We start from the raw sequence: 17,274 nt of genomic DNA, 5'->3' as shown, positions 1-17,274 counted from the left end.
TTCCCGTACTAGAGCTGATGCTACAGCTTTTTCGGCTACAGACAAATACAAGACGAGTTCTTTCCTGATTTTAGGTCGGGTTAGAATGAGAGGTTGGATTAAAAACTTTTTGAACTCCCAAAAAGCTTCTTCGCATTCTGGAGTCCATTCGAACTAGCATCCTTTTCTTAGTAGAGAGAAAAGTGATAAGGATCTCAATGCTGATCCTGCCAAGAAACTGGAGAGAGCTGCAAGTCGGCCATTTAGCTGTTGGACCTCTCTTAAACAAGTCAGGATTTTCATTTCCAAGACTACTCTGCATTTATCGGAATTAGCTTCAATCCCCCTTTCTGTTAGCATAAATTCTAGAAATTTTCCAGCCTCCACTGCAAAGGTGCACTTTGCGGGATTCAATATCATCTCGTGCATCCTTATGGTGTTGAAGACTTGCAAGAGGTCGGTCAAGAGGTCCGTCTCATGCTTGGTTTTTATCAACATGTCGTCCACATATACTTCCATTAAACTCCCAAGGTGAAGTGCAAACACCTTATTCATCAGCCTTTAATATTTGGCTCCTGCATTTTTTAAACCAAAAGGCATAACCACATAGCAATAATTTGCTCTAGGCGTGATGAAAGATGTTTTTTCTTGATCCGGTTTGTACATCGAAATTTGGTTATATCCCGAGTACGCATCCATGAACGACAAGTATTGATATCCCGAGCTGGAATCTACTAGGGTATCAATACTTAGAAGTGGATATGGGTCCTTTGGACATGCGTTGTTCAGGTTGGTGTAATCAACGCATATCCTCCACTTGCTGTTCTGTTTCTTGACTAGCACCACATTCACCAGCCAAGCCAGATATTTGACCTATCTGATGAAACCGGCTTCTAGGAGGGCTTGTATTTGTTCTTCGACCACTTGAGCTTGTTCGGGACCTAGTTTTCGCCTTCTTTGTTGAACAGGTCGAGATCCTGGGTAGACTGCTAACTTGTGAGCCATGAGCTCAGGATCTATCCCGAGCATGTCGGAGGCTTTCCAGGCGAAGATGTTGAAATTTTCTTGTAGGAGCCTTATCAACTTCTGCTTCAAGTCTTCTTTCAAGTTGGCTCCTATGATGGTATTCCTTCCATCCTCTTACCTGATTTGTACCTCTTTAGTTTTTCTCCCGGGCTGTGGTCGCAATTCTTCTTTAGCTCGAATTCTCCCGAGCTCAATTGTATGAACCTCATTGCCTTTACCTCTCAGGTTTAGGCTTCATTGTAGCATTTTCTCGCCAGCTTCTGGTCTCCCCTGATGGTTGCGATTCCCTCTGGTATGGGAATTTCATGCACAGATGGGGTGGATACCACTGCTCCAAGCCGATTAAGGGTTGTTCTACCTATTAAGACATTATAGGCCGAACCCACAATAACGACTATGAAATCGATGCTTAGAGTTTTGGATTTAATCCCCTTTTCAAAAGTTGTATGTAGGAGTATGAATCCTAGTGGTTTTACGGGTGTGTCCCCCAGCCCGTACAGGGTATCAGGGTATGCCCTTAATTCCTTTTCGTCTAATCCCAGCTTGTCAAATGCTGGTTTGAACAGGATGTCGACCGAGCTCTCCTGATCCACCAGGGTTCTGTGTAGATGGGCATAGGCGAGAATCATGGTAATTACCACCAGATCGTCATGTCTAGGGGCAATACCTTGCCCGTCTTCTTTGGTGAAACATAATTGTTGGAAGGTTGGGTAGCTCTCCCCCAACCTGGTAGACTTCCTTCAAGTGCTTCTTACGAGATGACTTTGAGACCTCCCGCAAACCCTCCTGAGATCATATGTATATGTCGCTCTGGGTTCCGTGGCGGGTCTCTCCGATTTTCTTCATCTCTCTTCCTTTTTCCATGATTGTCCAACCTCTCCATGAGATATCTATCAAGCCGGCCTTCTCTGACCAGCTTTTCTATCACATTTTTCAGGTCGTAACAGTCATTCGTCGAATGCCCATATATTTTGTGGTATTCACAGTATTCGCTACGACTTTCCCTCTTTTTATTCTTGATGGATCTAGGGGGAGGTAGCTTTTCAATATGGCAAATTTTCTTGCAAATGTCGACTAGGAAAACTCGCAGAGGAATATAAGAGTGATATCTCCTGGGCCTTTCAGGCCCGACTTCTTTTTTCTTGGGCTCCTTTTCCTTCTCCTTTGACGGGTGAGAGTGCCCAGGTCGCCAGCTTGGTTCTCGTAGCCTGGCATTTTTCTCCATGTTGATGTACTTCTCAGGTCTTTAATGTACATCACTCAAAGAAGTCGAGTGCCTTTTCGAGATAGACTGCAAAAAGGGACCTTCTCGAAGTCCATTTACTAGGTCTATAATTACTGCCTCTGTGGGCAGATATTGAATTTCTAGGCACGCCTTGTTGAACCTTTCCATATAGTCTCTCAGAGGTTCTCCGACCTCCTGTTTTACTCCCAGGAGGCTAGGCGCGTGCTTGACTTTGTCCTTTTAAATTGAAAATTGCTTAAGAAACGTACGTGAGAGGTCGTCAAAACTGGTGACCGACCTTGGAGGGAGGCTATCGAACCACTTCATCGCTGCCTTTGTCAGAGTTGTCAGAAAGGCTTTGTAGTGAGTAGCATCAGAGGCATTGGCTAGGTACATCCGACTTTAGAAATTTCTCAGATGATGCTTTGGGTCAGTCGTCGTATAAATCCATGTCAGGGTTTTTGAAGTTCCTTGGAACTTTTGCCCTCATAATGTCTTCACTGAATAGATCTTCTCCCCCCAAGGGGAATCTTCTCGGTCACTGCGAGAGCTTATACCTCGGAGATTAGATTCTAATCTCAAGAGCTTTTTTTAAAGATCTTTTCGTCGCTCGATCTCTCTCCTTAGGTTTCTCTCTGTTTCTCGCTGTCGTTCTAGTTCTTGTTCCAACTGTTCTAGCCGTCCTTGGTGGCGGTGAAGCAGCCCCATGAGGTCGGTGGCGTGAGGTTGCCCCTCTTTTCTGGCCCATGTACGTCAGAGGGGTTCCCTTTAGGTCTTTTACCCCTGAGGGGCCTTCTCTGTGTTGGTTGTCCGCTCCTTGCAGAGTGATTATGGCTCTGTCATTGTTATCCGCGCCTTGGTTTTCTTACTCAGATTCAGATGCGGTATTTCCATCCTCGTTCAGGTCGTCCACCATCATGCATTGATCTCCCAGGTCCCCAGCAACAACGTCAATGTTACGTAGATAACCTGAGATAGGTGGATTGTGCTTGAAGGATTGGCTCAAGCGTCAATGGAAGGTGGTCTCCAACTTGTTCACGTTCGGGAGCCGCCGTCCGAGTTATGTGTTTGGAGAATGGGGAATGGTACCTGCAAAGACACTCCGATGCCTAAGTTAGAAAGGGGTTTAGCAGGTTTAGAGTGTATTGAAACTTAAAGATACCTGAGGAGTGTCAGTGTATTTATAGTGGTGATCCAATAACCACCGTTGGAATAGTTCCACTTTTAAAGGTGGATAACCGTCCCTTTATCTTAGGGTTGTTGAAATATTGCTGCTGGAAGTGGATGAGAGATTTTAGGGACAATTACTTATTTGAATAAATGTTACCTGCCAGATTATTTCGAACCCGACTTCTTTGGAGAGGAACTTATGTCAAACCCAACCTCTTTCCTAAGAGGTCGGTTAGGCGGTGACGCCAACCTTTGGACTGAGCCTTTTTGTCTTACTTGGACCTGGACCACAGTGTTAGATCAGAGTATGAACATTAGGATATCCCTAATAGGCACTCTAGTTCGGATAAATATTTGGATTCCAATAGAAATATCAGACTTTTTCAGATTTATGACTTGTTCTAAATCTATGGTATAAATATTGAGAATTCGTATAAGGTAAATCTCATCTTTCACATCTAAAAAAATAATACAGTTCTCAAAAAAAAAATGTATTACACTAGAAGCAATGAGAGCCAATTTGACTTCCGAAATAAGATTAGAGACCCGGGTTCTAATTATAATTTTCATGAACGAAAATAAGCTAGCAATAACAACTATACAAGTTTGATTAACATCTCCAACACAATTAGTTTAATTGGTTCCCATCGAAAGCTGGTAGCCTGCTAGTGCTATAGAATAACTAAAATTTGAATAGGATCTACCGCATATACTTGAATTTATATTGGGATTAACATAAGCTAAAAGTGTTTCAAAAACTTGTCATAGTTTTCTCATTCTACTAACTCCTTTCCTCCTCTCTAAAAATAATACAAGGAAGAAACATAATAGAGAATCTTAATAACAAAAGAAAGTGTCTCCGGTACAAAATTTGGCTCAACTAATTTATGTCTCTATTAGCACAATTTATTCACCACTTAATTGAGAACATAAGTTTAGAAATGCATCCTCACTGTATGGAATTGTGAGATCTCCATTTGGATGATCATAACTGAATTCTTCCTTGTTACACAAACTATATGTGTGTACTAATAAGTAATAACACATGGAATTGTGAGATCTCCATTTGGATGATCATAACTGAATTCTTCCTTGTTACACAAACTATATGTGTGTACTAATAAGTAATAACACATGGAATTGTGAGATCTCCATTTGGATGATCATAACTGAATTCTTCCTTGTTACACAAACTATATGTGTGTACTAATAAGTAATAACACATGGAATTGTGAGATCTCCATTTGGATGATCATAACTGAATTCTTCCTTGTTACACAAACTATATGTGTGTACTAATAAGTAATAACACATGGAATTGTGAGATCTCCATTTGGATGATCATAACTGAATTCTTCCTTGTTACACAAACTATATGTGTGTACTAATAAGTAATAACACATGGAATTGTGAGATCTCCATTTGGATGATCATAACTGAATTCTTCCTTGTTACACAAACTATATGTGTGTACTAATAAGTAATAACACATGGAATTGTGAGATCTCCATTTGGATGATCATAACTGAATTCTTCCTTGTTACACAAACTATATGTGTGTACTAATAAGTAATAACACATGGAATTGTGAGATCTCCATTTGGATGATCATAACTGAATTCTTCCTTGTTACACAAACTATATGTGTGTACTAATAAGTAATAACACATGGAATTGTGAGATCTCCATTTGGATGATCATAACTGAATTCTTCCTTGTTACACAAACTATATGTGTGTACTAATAAGTAATAACACATGTATGTAGCACCTCGTGAGGATCGTTGCTATATATATATATATATATATATGCAGGTCTCGATTATCCTCGTATAGTGTACTAGGCTTGAATTGGAGAAGACATTTATATTTGTTCGGTACACCATGGGTTTATTTTCAATTCACAATTAAACCTGCTTCCACCCAACCAAAATAGAATAGCCTAAGGCTCTAAGGGTATTTCCTTTACTCTGTTGGAACTACGGCAACTGAGTTTGACTATAATATCCACACAAAACACAATATATTTGTATGAGGAGATGCAAAATAATTTATGTTGTTTGAGAACATATATTGCATATAGTTACTCAGAGCTTCCTTTAAGCAATTTCCTTGAGAAATAATATTTGATAAGATGGGGTCAACCGTACCAAGTACAAGGGATCACAAGAAATCACATGTTATTGACAGAAATCTTTATTAATGGCCAAGTGAAACCTAGTTCTTGCTCTTGCAATGTACTGCATTAGTTGGTAGACACACTGTAAACATCTCACGTGTCTTACGCTCTGATAATGAAATCAATAAATGATGATCAAGATTCAGGACCTTATCTATTGGTTTCTTAAACAAAGTATTTTAAAGTACAAAAGTGAACCAAAATTAGGTACATGATACGGAGCTAATAATATGAACTTCACACCTTTCAAGGGCAACATAATGTGGAACTTCTCATGGGAAACATGATGCAACATTAGACTTAGTTTGCATAGATGTGTTTATGTTATTTCAAATTTATCTCACAGATATATACTAGTTGGCTGTTACACCTTACCATTGAGTTGCGTGAACTAACATGTAGGAGGCTATGATTATGATCTATTATTGGCTATTGAGTTTCATATGCATGACCCAATCTTTCAACCCCCTTCAACAATCATTTCTCTTGCTTTCATAAACAACACAACACAACTCACTGGCAATCTGAAGATCAATACTTGAACACGTTCTTCTTAAGCACTAGAGCTTTCGCTTGCTCTTTCCATTCCCAACATACACAAGAAAAATTTTGGTTTCCGTTTTCCTGTCGTCGAAAAGGTATTCTTCTCAGCTAAGCAAGCAATTTCAGAATCCGCGGAAGCCCAATGGGTTATCTTGCAGTGTATGTCGGAGATAATCAAAAGCGTCATGTGATCCCCATTTCATTTTTGAATCAACCTCCATTCCAAGAGTTGAGTGAAGTTGAGGAAGAGTTTGGATATGAGCATCCTTTGGGAGGTCTTACAATTCCCCTTGAGTTGAGATTGATGAAGAATCTCAAAATGAGATTGATTAACATAGATTAGCATACATGTTGAAATAGATTAGTATAGAGAATTAGAATGACAAATTCAAAGAGTATGTGTTCTTTTTCTTTTTTTTTTTTTGTGCAACACAAATTGACAATGAATTCAATCATTCATATCTATAACATCTTTCAATTCTCGAAGAAAGTAGCAGCCTATACATGCAAATTTACTTGCATGAGAAAAACCAGATTTGACCGTGCTAATAAATTTCAAGCATGAACATAGCACATCAGAGAAAGAAAACTCTACTGTGGAACCAGCTTCACCATTTCAACTTTATATGGTCAACTATACCATCAAACTTCAATATTTTAGAATAAACAATACCAGATGACATCATTCCACAACATAAGTGTCAAGCATACCATCATATCCGATTTTATCCACTCATAGGGACTAATATCCTTCATCGCAGTTCAATTTCTTAGGGCCACATATATTATTACATCTCAATATTGTTGGATAGAAAAATCCAGCTATATCATACATCACCACAATTTGATTTTGCAAAGTCATATAGGTCAAACATATTACTCTTCCACACATTTCATTTTTCTAGGCTCACAAGAATAATGAACATGATCCCACAATTTTACGATCAAAACAAATCATTGCACAACTTTTTTCAAAGGACAAAATTTTAATTTCATCCACTAGTAAGTGAACCAAAAAAAAATCATCACAAAAGAATTGAAATGACTCTACAACTAAGTTGTCATGTTGTAAAAGTCCATCACAAATTAATAATGAATTCAATCACTCAATTATTTTCTGTTTATATATAACATCTTTCAATTCTTGAGCACCTTATATATGCAAAGTTACTTGTAGTGAGAAAAGCCATATTTCATTATTCAATATTCTAATAAATATAAAATTCAAAACATGAACAAGAACACATCAGAGAAAGAAAACTCTATTTTGGAGCCAAGAGATCCCTAACTGCATTTCAACAACATTGGGGCCAAAAGATTCTTCACCATATTTCAATATCATATGGTCAATTATACCATCAAACTTCAATGTTAATGGGCCAAAAAGCTTAATAACATCATTTCGCAACAACACAAGGGTAAGCATATCATCATATCCGATTTTTTCGGGTCATAGGGACCCTTCATCACAATTTCATTTCGTAGGGTCACACATCATTGTATCCGATTTAATCGGATCATAGGGACTAAAATCCTTAATCACAATTCAACTTCATAAGGCCACACATATCATCAATATAGGTACTAAGATCCTTCTTCACAATCCAATCTCACAGGGCCACATATATCATCATTCCAACTTTATCAGGTCATAGGGACTAAGATCCTTCATCAAAATCCATAGGGCCACAGATATTATTACATTTTAATATGATTGGACAGAAAAAGCCAACTAAATTACCCTTCCACACATTTCAGTTTTCTAGGATCACAAGCATCATCAACATTATTGCACAATTTTACCATCAACAAATCATTATACAACTTTTTCAAGGGACATGTTATTTGATCCACATAGTAAAAAAAATCATCGCAAAATAATTGAAACAATTCTGCAACTAAGTTTGTCATGCTGTAAAAGTCAATCATATATCATTCTGCGACAAATTCTTTTCCCAAAAGGCTCAAACATACATTGTGCAAGGTAGAATTGAAATAAATTCAAACTCTAAGAGTCACATCCAAATCATAAAAATAACAGAGAAAATAGTCCATCCCCAAAACTATCAAATGGCAAAACTCAATTGTCCTTAATAACAGAAAAATATTTGGGGCAATAAAGAAAAACCAACTCATCCCCAAGATAATAAAAAAAATAACACCAATAATCAAAAGCAAACCTTTTTCTTTTTTTTTTTGGACATGAATATATTCCATAAGAGCAATGATTTGCACACAAAATTTTGTAAAACACAAATTAACAATGAATTCAGTCACTCAATTATTTTCTGTTTATCTATAACATTTTTGACAAAATAATTATCTATAACATCTTTCAACACGTGAGCAGCTTATGCAAAGTTACTTGCAGTAAGAAAAACCAGATGTTACTGTTCACTGTTATGATAAATTTCAAAGCATGAACAAAAAACATCAGAGAAAGAAAACACTATTTTGGAGCTAAGAGATCCCTCACCCCATTTGGAGCCAGAAAACCCTTCACCAAATTTTAAGGTCATAGGGTCAACTTTACCATCAAACTTCAATATTCATGGGTTAAAAAATACCAAATAACATCATTTTGCAACATAAGAGTCAAGCATATCATCATATCCAATATTCTTCGGGTCATAGGGACTAAGCTACTTCGCCACAATTCAATTTCATAGGGCCACGCATCATTGTATCCGATATTTTTGGGTTCAGTCATAGCGACTAAGATCCTTCACCACCGAGTCATAGGGACTATGATCCTTCATCACAATTCAATTTCATAGGACCACACATCATTGTATCCGATTCTCGAGTCACAGGGACTAAGATACTTTGCCACAATTCAATTTTGTAGGGCCACATGTATCATCTTATCCAATTCTATCGCGTCATAAGGATTAAAATCCTTCATCACAATTCATAAGGCTGCATATATCGTTACATTTCAATAGCATTGGACAGAAAAAGCCAACTATATTACCCTTCCACACGTTTCAGTTTTCTAGGATCATAAGTACCATGGACATTATCACACAATTTTACCCTCAATAAATCAGTACACAACTTTTTCAAGGGACATGTTATTTGATCCACATAGTAAAAAAATTCTTCAGCAAAAGAACTGAAACAATTCTGCAACTAAGTTTGCTACGCTGTAAAAGTTAATCATATATCATTCTGCGACAAGTTCTTTTCCCAAAAGGCTCAAACATACATTGTGCAAGGTAGAATTGAAATAAATTCAAAGTCCAGAGTCACGTCCAAATCATAAAAATAGGGGAGAAAACTCTGCATCCCAGAACTATCAAATGGCAAATCTCAAATGTCCGTAATTCAATCACAGAAAAATACTTGGGGAAATAAAGAAAAACCAACTTTTCCAAAACCAATTCATTCCCAAGATAATCAAAAAGTAACAAAATAATAAAAAAGCAAACCCTTTCTTCTTTTCTTGCACAAAAAAGGCATCTTTATAATGAACTCCGACGTTAAGCACCAAAATGCAAAAGAATTTTTGGGTTGGGGGGATGGGGAATCTTTATAAAGAGAACCAACTAAGAAAAGGGGGAATCATCCCCATTACCGAAACGTGCAGATAATGAAATTTCTTCTCCCACCATTGTTGATTCATACGTTCTTTAAAACCCTAATCAAGCAGATTTTGCAAAAGCACCAACAATTCCCCTCGCATTCACCGTTGAAATTTTGTTGAACTGAGCCTCCGAAATTCACCAACAGTAGAGCCTCGATCCCATTACTCCGTTTCCATTCCCAAAATGAGATGTTAAATTCATATTTATTTTTTTCACCTCTCTTTTCTAATTAGAACTCCTACGTATTATTGTACTTTTGTTGTAATTTTTTATTTTTCATAGCATTTTGGTTCTAGCACATCATAACCTGGTCTATGCCATTGTAGCTTGTTGTTTGTCTTGCATTTAAAAATTAACAAAATTAATTGCTTGCCAAAACAAGATTTGAGACCAATTTCTTTAGTGATGTACAGCTTGCTGAGACAATAAAAAATCAACTCAAACAACCCAAATAAGGAGAGGCAGTGAGATAAGTGGGCTTCGATTTTGGCAACTGAGGAGAGGCAGTGAGATAAGCGAATGATTCCAACGACGCCAACAACATAACACAGATGATGGGCAGTAATAGTCGGTGACCGTGAAGAGAGGGAGTAAGGCAGTGAGGGGGAGGGGAAAGGAAAATAGGGTTATGATTGATTAGGTTATAATTATTTACATTTTTATTTATTTTTTCAGATCTATAGATCTACGGGTATCTACCTAAAATTCACAACCCGATCTTCCACACGTTTCAGTTTTCTAGGATCATAAGTACCATGGACATTATCACACAATTTTACCATCAATAAATCAGTAACACAACTTTTTCAAGGGACATGTTATTTGATCCACATAGTAAAAAAATTCATCAGCAAAAGAACTGAAACAATTCTGCAACTAAGTTTGCTACGCTGTAAAAGTCAATCATATATCATTCTGCCACAAGTTCTTTTCCCAAAAGGCTCAAACATACATTCTGTAAGGTAGAATTGAAATAAATTCAAAGTCCAGAGTCACGTCGAAATCATAAAAATAGGGCAGAAAACTGTGCATCCCAAAACTATCAAATGGCAAATCTCAATTGTCCGTAATTCAATCACAGAAAAATAGTCGGGGAAATAAAGAAAAACCAGCTTTTCCAAAACCAATTCATTCCCAAGATAATCAAAAAGTGACAAAATAATAAAAAAGCAAACCCTTTCTTCTTTTCTTGCACAAAAAACGGCATCTTTATAATGAACTCCGATGTTAAGCACCAAAATGCAAAAGAATTTTTGGGTTGGGGGGATGGGGAATCTTTATAAAGAGAACCAACTAAAAAAAGGGGGAATCATCCCCATTACCGAAACGTGCAGATAATGAAGTTTCTTCTTCCACCATTGTTGATTCATACATTCTTTAAAACCCTAATCAAGCAGATTTTGCAAAAGCACCAACAATTTCCCTCGCATTCACCGTTGAAATTTTGTTGAACCAAGCCTCCGAAATTCACCAACAGTAGAGCCTCGATCTCATTACTCCGTTTCCATTATTAAAAGTTATAGCAGAGAAAGAAAGAACCCAGCAATTGGAAAGAAGAAGGAAAAATAAAGAACAGCGGTACCACAAAATACCAAATTTAAGAGGAACAATAACCGCTTATTGAGAAATCACAACCAGCGTAGCAAATGAAGTTGAAAAAGAGTTTCGCATTCTTAAGCGTAAAACAATTATATGTGGGACAACCTATAAAAAATAAAAGATAAAAAATTCACTTACAAAAAAATTTATTTTGTTTGTGTGTTGTCATTGTGTATCAACACTTTAATTAGTTTTTTGGAATTTAAATTTATCTATCATCGTCTATTAACCAACCTATGTTAATTTAGTACTTATTTCCAAGTTTACTTGAATAAAGAACATTGATTAATAATTTAGATTTTGCATTCAATTTGTAAAAATAAAATAAACCACACAAATAAAATAATAAAGTCATAGAAATACACGATACAATTATAATAAACGGAATACATGAAAGATATGACACGGTTAGTTATTTTTTGTGGATTGATTAGAACAGTCTCTTCGAATATGGCCGATTTACTTGAATAATCCACACCGTTTTTCTTAGCATTCAACTTTGTCCATCTCATTGCGAAATTTCGTAAAAATTGGTTTGCCGATTACTTTTTTAGGCATGGCGGGATTAGGACGCAACTGTGTTCTTACAGGTGGCCCCACCCACCGACGCATAGGCCGAACGCACTGCTCTAGCAGCTCACGTCCAGATCCTCTCATCCTCTTGCTCTAACATTTATCTTACCGATCTACCAAACATCCGAGAAACCGAACAAGTTGAATGAATGTAGGTTTCTCCTCTGCTTAGTGATTTTGTAACATTATATGTTTCTTCTTCTTTTTTATTTGATTTTTTCTTATTTTTATTCTTGTGAAGAGAGTGAAACAAAAAGAATTATGAGAAGATAAAATAAGAAAAAAAAGATAAATAAAAAAAGAAGATGATGATAATGATAATGAAGGAGGAGGAGGAGTTTTGAGTTATCATTAAGTAATTTTGGTGCTTTCTAGATTTAAATAAGGTACACCTTTAGTCTGTGCTTGTTTTGAATTGAGTTTATTTGTGTGTCGTCATTATTAAATAATTTTGGTGCATTCTAGATTTCAATAAGGTGCACTTTTGGTCTTGAACATGTTTTGAATTGAGTTTGTTTGTATATCGCTATCATTCGGGAATTTCAATGCTTTCTGTATTTGAACTTTATACATATAAAAAGACAACGACGATGATAATAGTAAAGAGGAGGAGGAGGAAAAGGACGGAAGAGATTGAAGAAATTCAAATGAGTAAAAAAAGAGGAGGAGGAAGAGGAGGAAGAGATGAAGGAGGTAGTGGTGACAACGATAATAAAAGAGAAAGATGAGAAAAAAAGAGAAGAAAAAGAAGACAACGATGATGACAACAACGATAACAATAATAACGATGACGATAGAGAAGAAGGAAGAGGAAAGGAGAGGAGAAGAAGAAATTAGGAGGACGAGGAGGAAGAGGGAGAAGAAGAGGTGGTGGTAGTGATGGTGACGACGACTATGATAACGAAAAAGAAAGGCGCGCATCAATTAAAAACCTTTAATAACAACTTGGTTAGGTATTTTATTTAGTTGTAGAGCTTTTTTTTATAATTTTATATATCTTTTAACATAATTTAATTATTTCGGTTAAACTACAATTGAATTGATTAAATCTTTAAACCAGTAAACCAATAACTAAAACAGTTTAATAACCGATTTTATGTTCAAAACCTTGCTTACGACCCATGCAAGTAATTTTCTAATGATACCAGTCAGATACCTGATTTTCTCACATTATTATGTCTAATCAATATCAGTAGAACTTATGGCATAAATCAGCCATTAAGGCATAATAAACCATAAAATTGCAGGAAAATTAAATATAATTTAACGAGGATGAACCATACGAGGATTAAGATCGTATCAGATCATACACATGCAAGATAAAAAAGAAATAGGATCCCACCTAAAAGCTCCTGTCGTATAAACTACTCGAAAGGAAATAGTATCCACTTTTCATCTTTCTTTGGGTACAAGGTTACATAAATATCATCATCCGTTTTAAAAAATAATACAGTTTAACTCGACAAAAACCAGCTTTCTTGTATAAAACTGCTTTTTATGCCTAGGGAAATAAAGTGCAACAGTTTCAAACAGTAGCTCTATCTTTACCCTCTGCTGCAGCTTCTAATGGTTGAAGAGCTTTAAGAGGATTCATAATGACACCATCTATGAGTCCGTAATCTTTGGCTTCTTTTGCACTCATAAAAAAATCACGGTCTGTGTCCTGGTTAATCCTCTCGAGACTTTGGCCGGTGTGATAGGAGAGATACCCATTAAGGTTTGCCTTGTGATGCAGCATTTCATTTGCCTGAGGATTATAAATCAAAATTAGTTTTATGAGACAAGATCTGTGTGTAAATAAAAATTTGCAAACATTCAACATATCTACTGCAGTGGAGTCGCGGGTGGTAGAGTATCAAAAAATGAATGTAGTCATTCCATGGCAGATCCATTTTACAATATCAATTTAGATTTGCTCCAGTTCGATTAGATACTATGGTTAGAAGAATTATGCATGGAGCAGTTTGACTTAAATTGATATCGACTCTTAAGAAATCAAAAAATATGGTTAGAAGGATTATGCATGGAGTTAAAATTAAAATGATACCAACTCTCAGAATTTGATGACATATATATGAATACTCAACAAATGAGATAGATACATCAAGATATTCAGAATGAATAATAATAGTAATTTGGATTTTTATTAGTAAGTGAAGGTTACTAGGTTATCTGGGAATTAACTATGATTATGGTATTCATCTTGGTCTAGTTTCAGTTAACTCATGGGCTTTTGACAACTACCCCAACATAGCCTTTAATTTTCTATGAAAAAAAGGTATAGAAGTCATTATATTCATTGATGCAAACAAGAAGTTTATGCTATAATAACAAGGTTTAATTTTGATACACTGAGCTTCTAATAAAAGATTTTTGCAGAGTCAACCAATCATCATCTATTAGCATAACCATTCAAGAAGCAGGTGTAAGATTTAACAATATTTCCTAACATGATAAGACATGAATGGATAATAATGTCAGTACATTCAAAGATAAATTCGAGAAAAAAATGGTAGAGGAAAATGGGTACTATACCTGAATATCTATGTCAGTTTGCCCTCCTTGAGCACCACCAAGCGGTTGATGGATCATTATCCTTGAATTAGGCAAGCTGTATCTCTTTCCTTCAGAAGTGAGAAAGGAACATAACTTTAAAAAGAAGCATTTTCAATTTTCACCAAAATAAAGGGGAACTGCACTCTCTCAAAGTTGCTTAAATGATATTACTCCTCTATCTTGAAAACATACAAAGCGCACCCCTAACATGAAAATATAAAGAACGAGCTCTCATGATAATTTTCTTCCTATTAACTCCCAGTATAATGACAATAACCAAATTGAACATCTTTTTCACATTTTGATAACAAATGTTGAAAGTCCCTACTATTGCCTTTGACATTAAGTCTTAGGTTAACCCCATGTTTGGTTCATAAATGTTTGCCACAATTAAGTGGTTTGTTTATATTAAAATAGATTGAGCAGTGTCACATTTACATCGCACAGGGAAGGGAGTGTAAATTTCAAAATAAAAGGAATAAACACTATATTTTATATTACTCTTGAATGAGGAAAGTGCAATATGGTGATTCAGAGTAGAATCATTACCTTTGGTTCCTGCACTAAGCAGAAAAGCTCCCATACTGCTCATGAAAAGATTTATGTAAGTATGAATGTAAGTTAAATATGTCATTTAAAAAAGAAAGAAACAAAAAGGTTTCAAACTAGGAATCATTCCCAGAGTACAATTGTCAACAGATTTTGGAATCATGGAACTATTCCATGAACATATCATCACCAAATAATAGATACAACTTATTTCTCATGTTTATAATGGCATATACTTAAAATATAAATTCTGCCATGACTAGTGAGTAGTGACATTAAACAGGAAAAGGTAGGGACTTAAACCCAATTACCCAGAGCATAAAACCCCAAGGTATGTAAGACATACATTTGAAATATAAATATTCCCTTAAGAATATTTCTCATGGACAAGAAGGTGAAGCTCTTGGGTTTTGAGTTCAATATAAATATTCCCTTAAGAATATTTCTCATGGACAAGAAAGAGAAGCTCTTGGGTTTGAGTTCAGAAGTACATAGTTAGTATTGTTGTCAACAATCCTAACACTCAAAATGATGTAATTGTAAGTTGTACCTCTCCTCCCATTCTACTTCTGCTATTTTATTTGGGAGTCAATCATATACTGGAAAAAGGCTATAGTCAAAACCATAACTACCAGTGGAATAAATCTTCTAAAATGAAATGGCAGCCTCCAATAGCTCTTAGGACCCATACTGGGTGGCTACACCTTAAGTCTACAAGATCCTCGTAATATATTATTCACCCTAATTAGCTTTACCATGATGGATATACTAATGATAGGGTGAATACAAAATAAAATGAAAACTAGCAAGAGGCCAAATGAAAAATGCAGATAAGATATAATCATGTTCACAAAAAGATATGCAATTTGCTAAAAATAGAAAAGATACAATGAAGGAAGGGTCTCATGATAATTAAAGGTTGATCATTGTAATCTTTGTTGTCATAACAGCCCAAGAAAAAAAAAGACAAAAAATCAATCTCATAGCAGCATCCAAATGGTCTAGAGGTAACTTGAAAGGTTAAATTAACAAAAATGACCTAAGGAACACATGAAACATTACCTAGCCGCTAGTCCAACGCAGACAGTGGATACATCAGGTCGAATATGCCTCATTGTATCAAATATAGCCATACCTTAGAAAAATAACAAGATGGTGTTGAGTTTCTGGGTGAGTCCATGTATTTGAACAACGAACATGATATAGTAAATATGTAATGCTGGATAAGAGTTACATGAAATTTTGATTACCAGCAGTAACTGATCCTCCTGGAGAGTTTACATACATGACAATATCCTGTATAACATACCCAAAATTAGCAGTGGATTAAGAGCAAGATTTTGAGTTTAACACGACCAAAAAGAATTAAAGATACAAAGACAACCTCAACCTCAATACAACCAGTTTGGGTTCATACAACGTAAATATGAAGTCCCACTACAGTTCCCATGCATTCAATAGGATAAACCACAAGTCTTCAATGACTGAAAATTAAGAACAAACCTTGTTAGGATCAACAGCATCAAGGTAAAGGAGCTGGGCCACTATGATGTTTGCCATATCATCATCAACTGCTCCACCACAACGGATAATTCTCTACATACCAAAACATTATTAACAGCTTGAAAACTCACATAATGAGAAAACTCGGCATTATGCAACAAGGGTTAAAATAAATTTCATACATATTGAAAAAGTTGACTTATGACACTCTGGAAACGCTCCTGCACCATGGGAGGTGGCCCTTGTCCCTGTGCATATGCAGGGAAATAAGGGGAAGATGGGACTTGCAAATCGTTCCTTCAATAAACAGTTAAAGCAAGTCAACAATATTAAACGAGTAAAAAGCTAAAGCAAATAAGTAGATGAAAGCTACCTTATGGACCAAATATCCTGTCGCAAACTCTCAGGTGTCCAATATTCATCACCATATATTGCTTTCACAGGAGACCTTTTAGTAGCCTTTCTATTATCGACTGATTTCCTTAAATTCCTACAAATCACAGCAAGGATTCACCCTCTTTATTGAACCAAATGTCCCAGAGAATAATTAACAAAGAGAGAGGACTAAAGTACAAATAAAAGGTGCAAATTTAAACATTCCATGCTTTACCTAGCAAAATTCCAAACCCCCTATATCCCTATCTTCCCTACTCATTGAGGTATAGCCTATATGGTTCGTTTTCTACTTTTTTTTTCTTTTCAATTAAAATATTTAACTAACTGTAAAAGTGCTCCAGTATTTTCACCTTGTTTCAGGGATATTCAAGGTTAATGTAAATAAGATAA

At 36.0% G+C, this 17,274-nt stretch overlaps 1 protein-coding gene across 1 annotated transcript in view; it reads right to left on the bottom strand.

The window, feature by feature from the left end:
- Positions 13,122-17,274, bottom strand: part of LOC107618318 (ATP-dependent Clp protease proteolytic subunit 5, chloroplastic) — a 5,683-nt gene continuing 1,530 nt past the window's right edge. The window contains exons 2-9 of the mRNA XM_016320346.2: positions 16,862-16,978; positions 16,671-16,785; positions 16,489-16,581; positions 16,236-16,281; positions 16,048-16,120; positions 14,986-15,020; positions 14,416-14,504; positions 13,122-13,627 (exon numbers count right to left, since the gene is read on the bottom strand). Coding sequence (XP_016175832.1) covers positions 13,406-13,627; positions 14,416-14,504; positions 14,986-15,020; positions 16,048-16,120; positions 16,236-16,281; positions 16,489-16,581; positions 16,671-16,785; positions 16,862-16,978 — 790 coding nt within the window. The 3' untranslated portion in view covers positions 13,122-13,405. The remainder of the gene's footprint in view (positions 13,628-14,415; positions 14,505-14,985; positions 15,021-16,047; positions 16,121-16,235; positions 16,282-16,488; positions 16,582-16,670; positions 16,786-16,861; positions 16,979-17,274) is intronic.

Source organism: Arachis ipaensis, chromosome B09, assembly GCF_000816755.2.
Source record: "Arachis ipaensis cultivar K30076 chromosome B09, Araip1.1, whole genome shotgun sequence".
In the NCBI taxonomy this organism is placed as follows: domain Eukaryota; kingdom Viridiplantae; phylum Streptophyta; class Magnoliopsida; order Fabales; family Fabaceae; genus Arachis; species Arachis ipaensis.
Note: the sequence above shows the minus strand (reverse complement) of the source record. Positions and strands in the feature narration are given on the sequence as shown.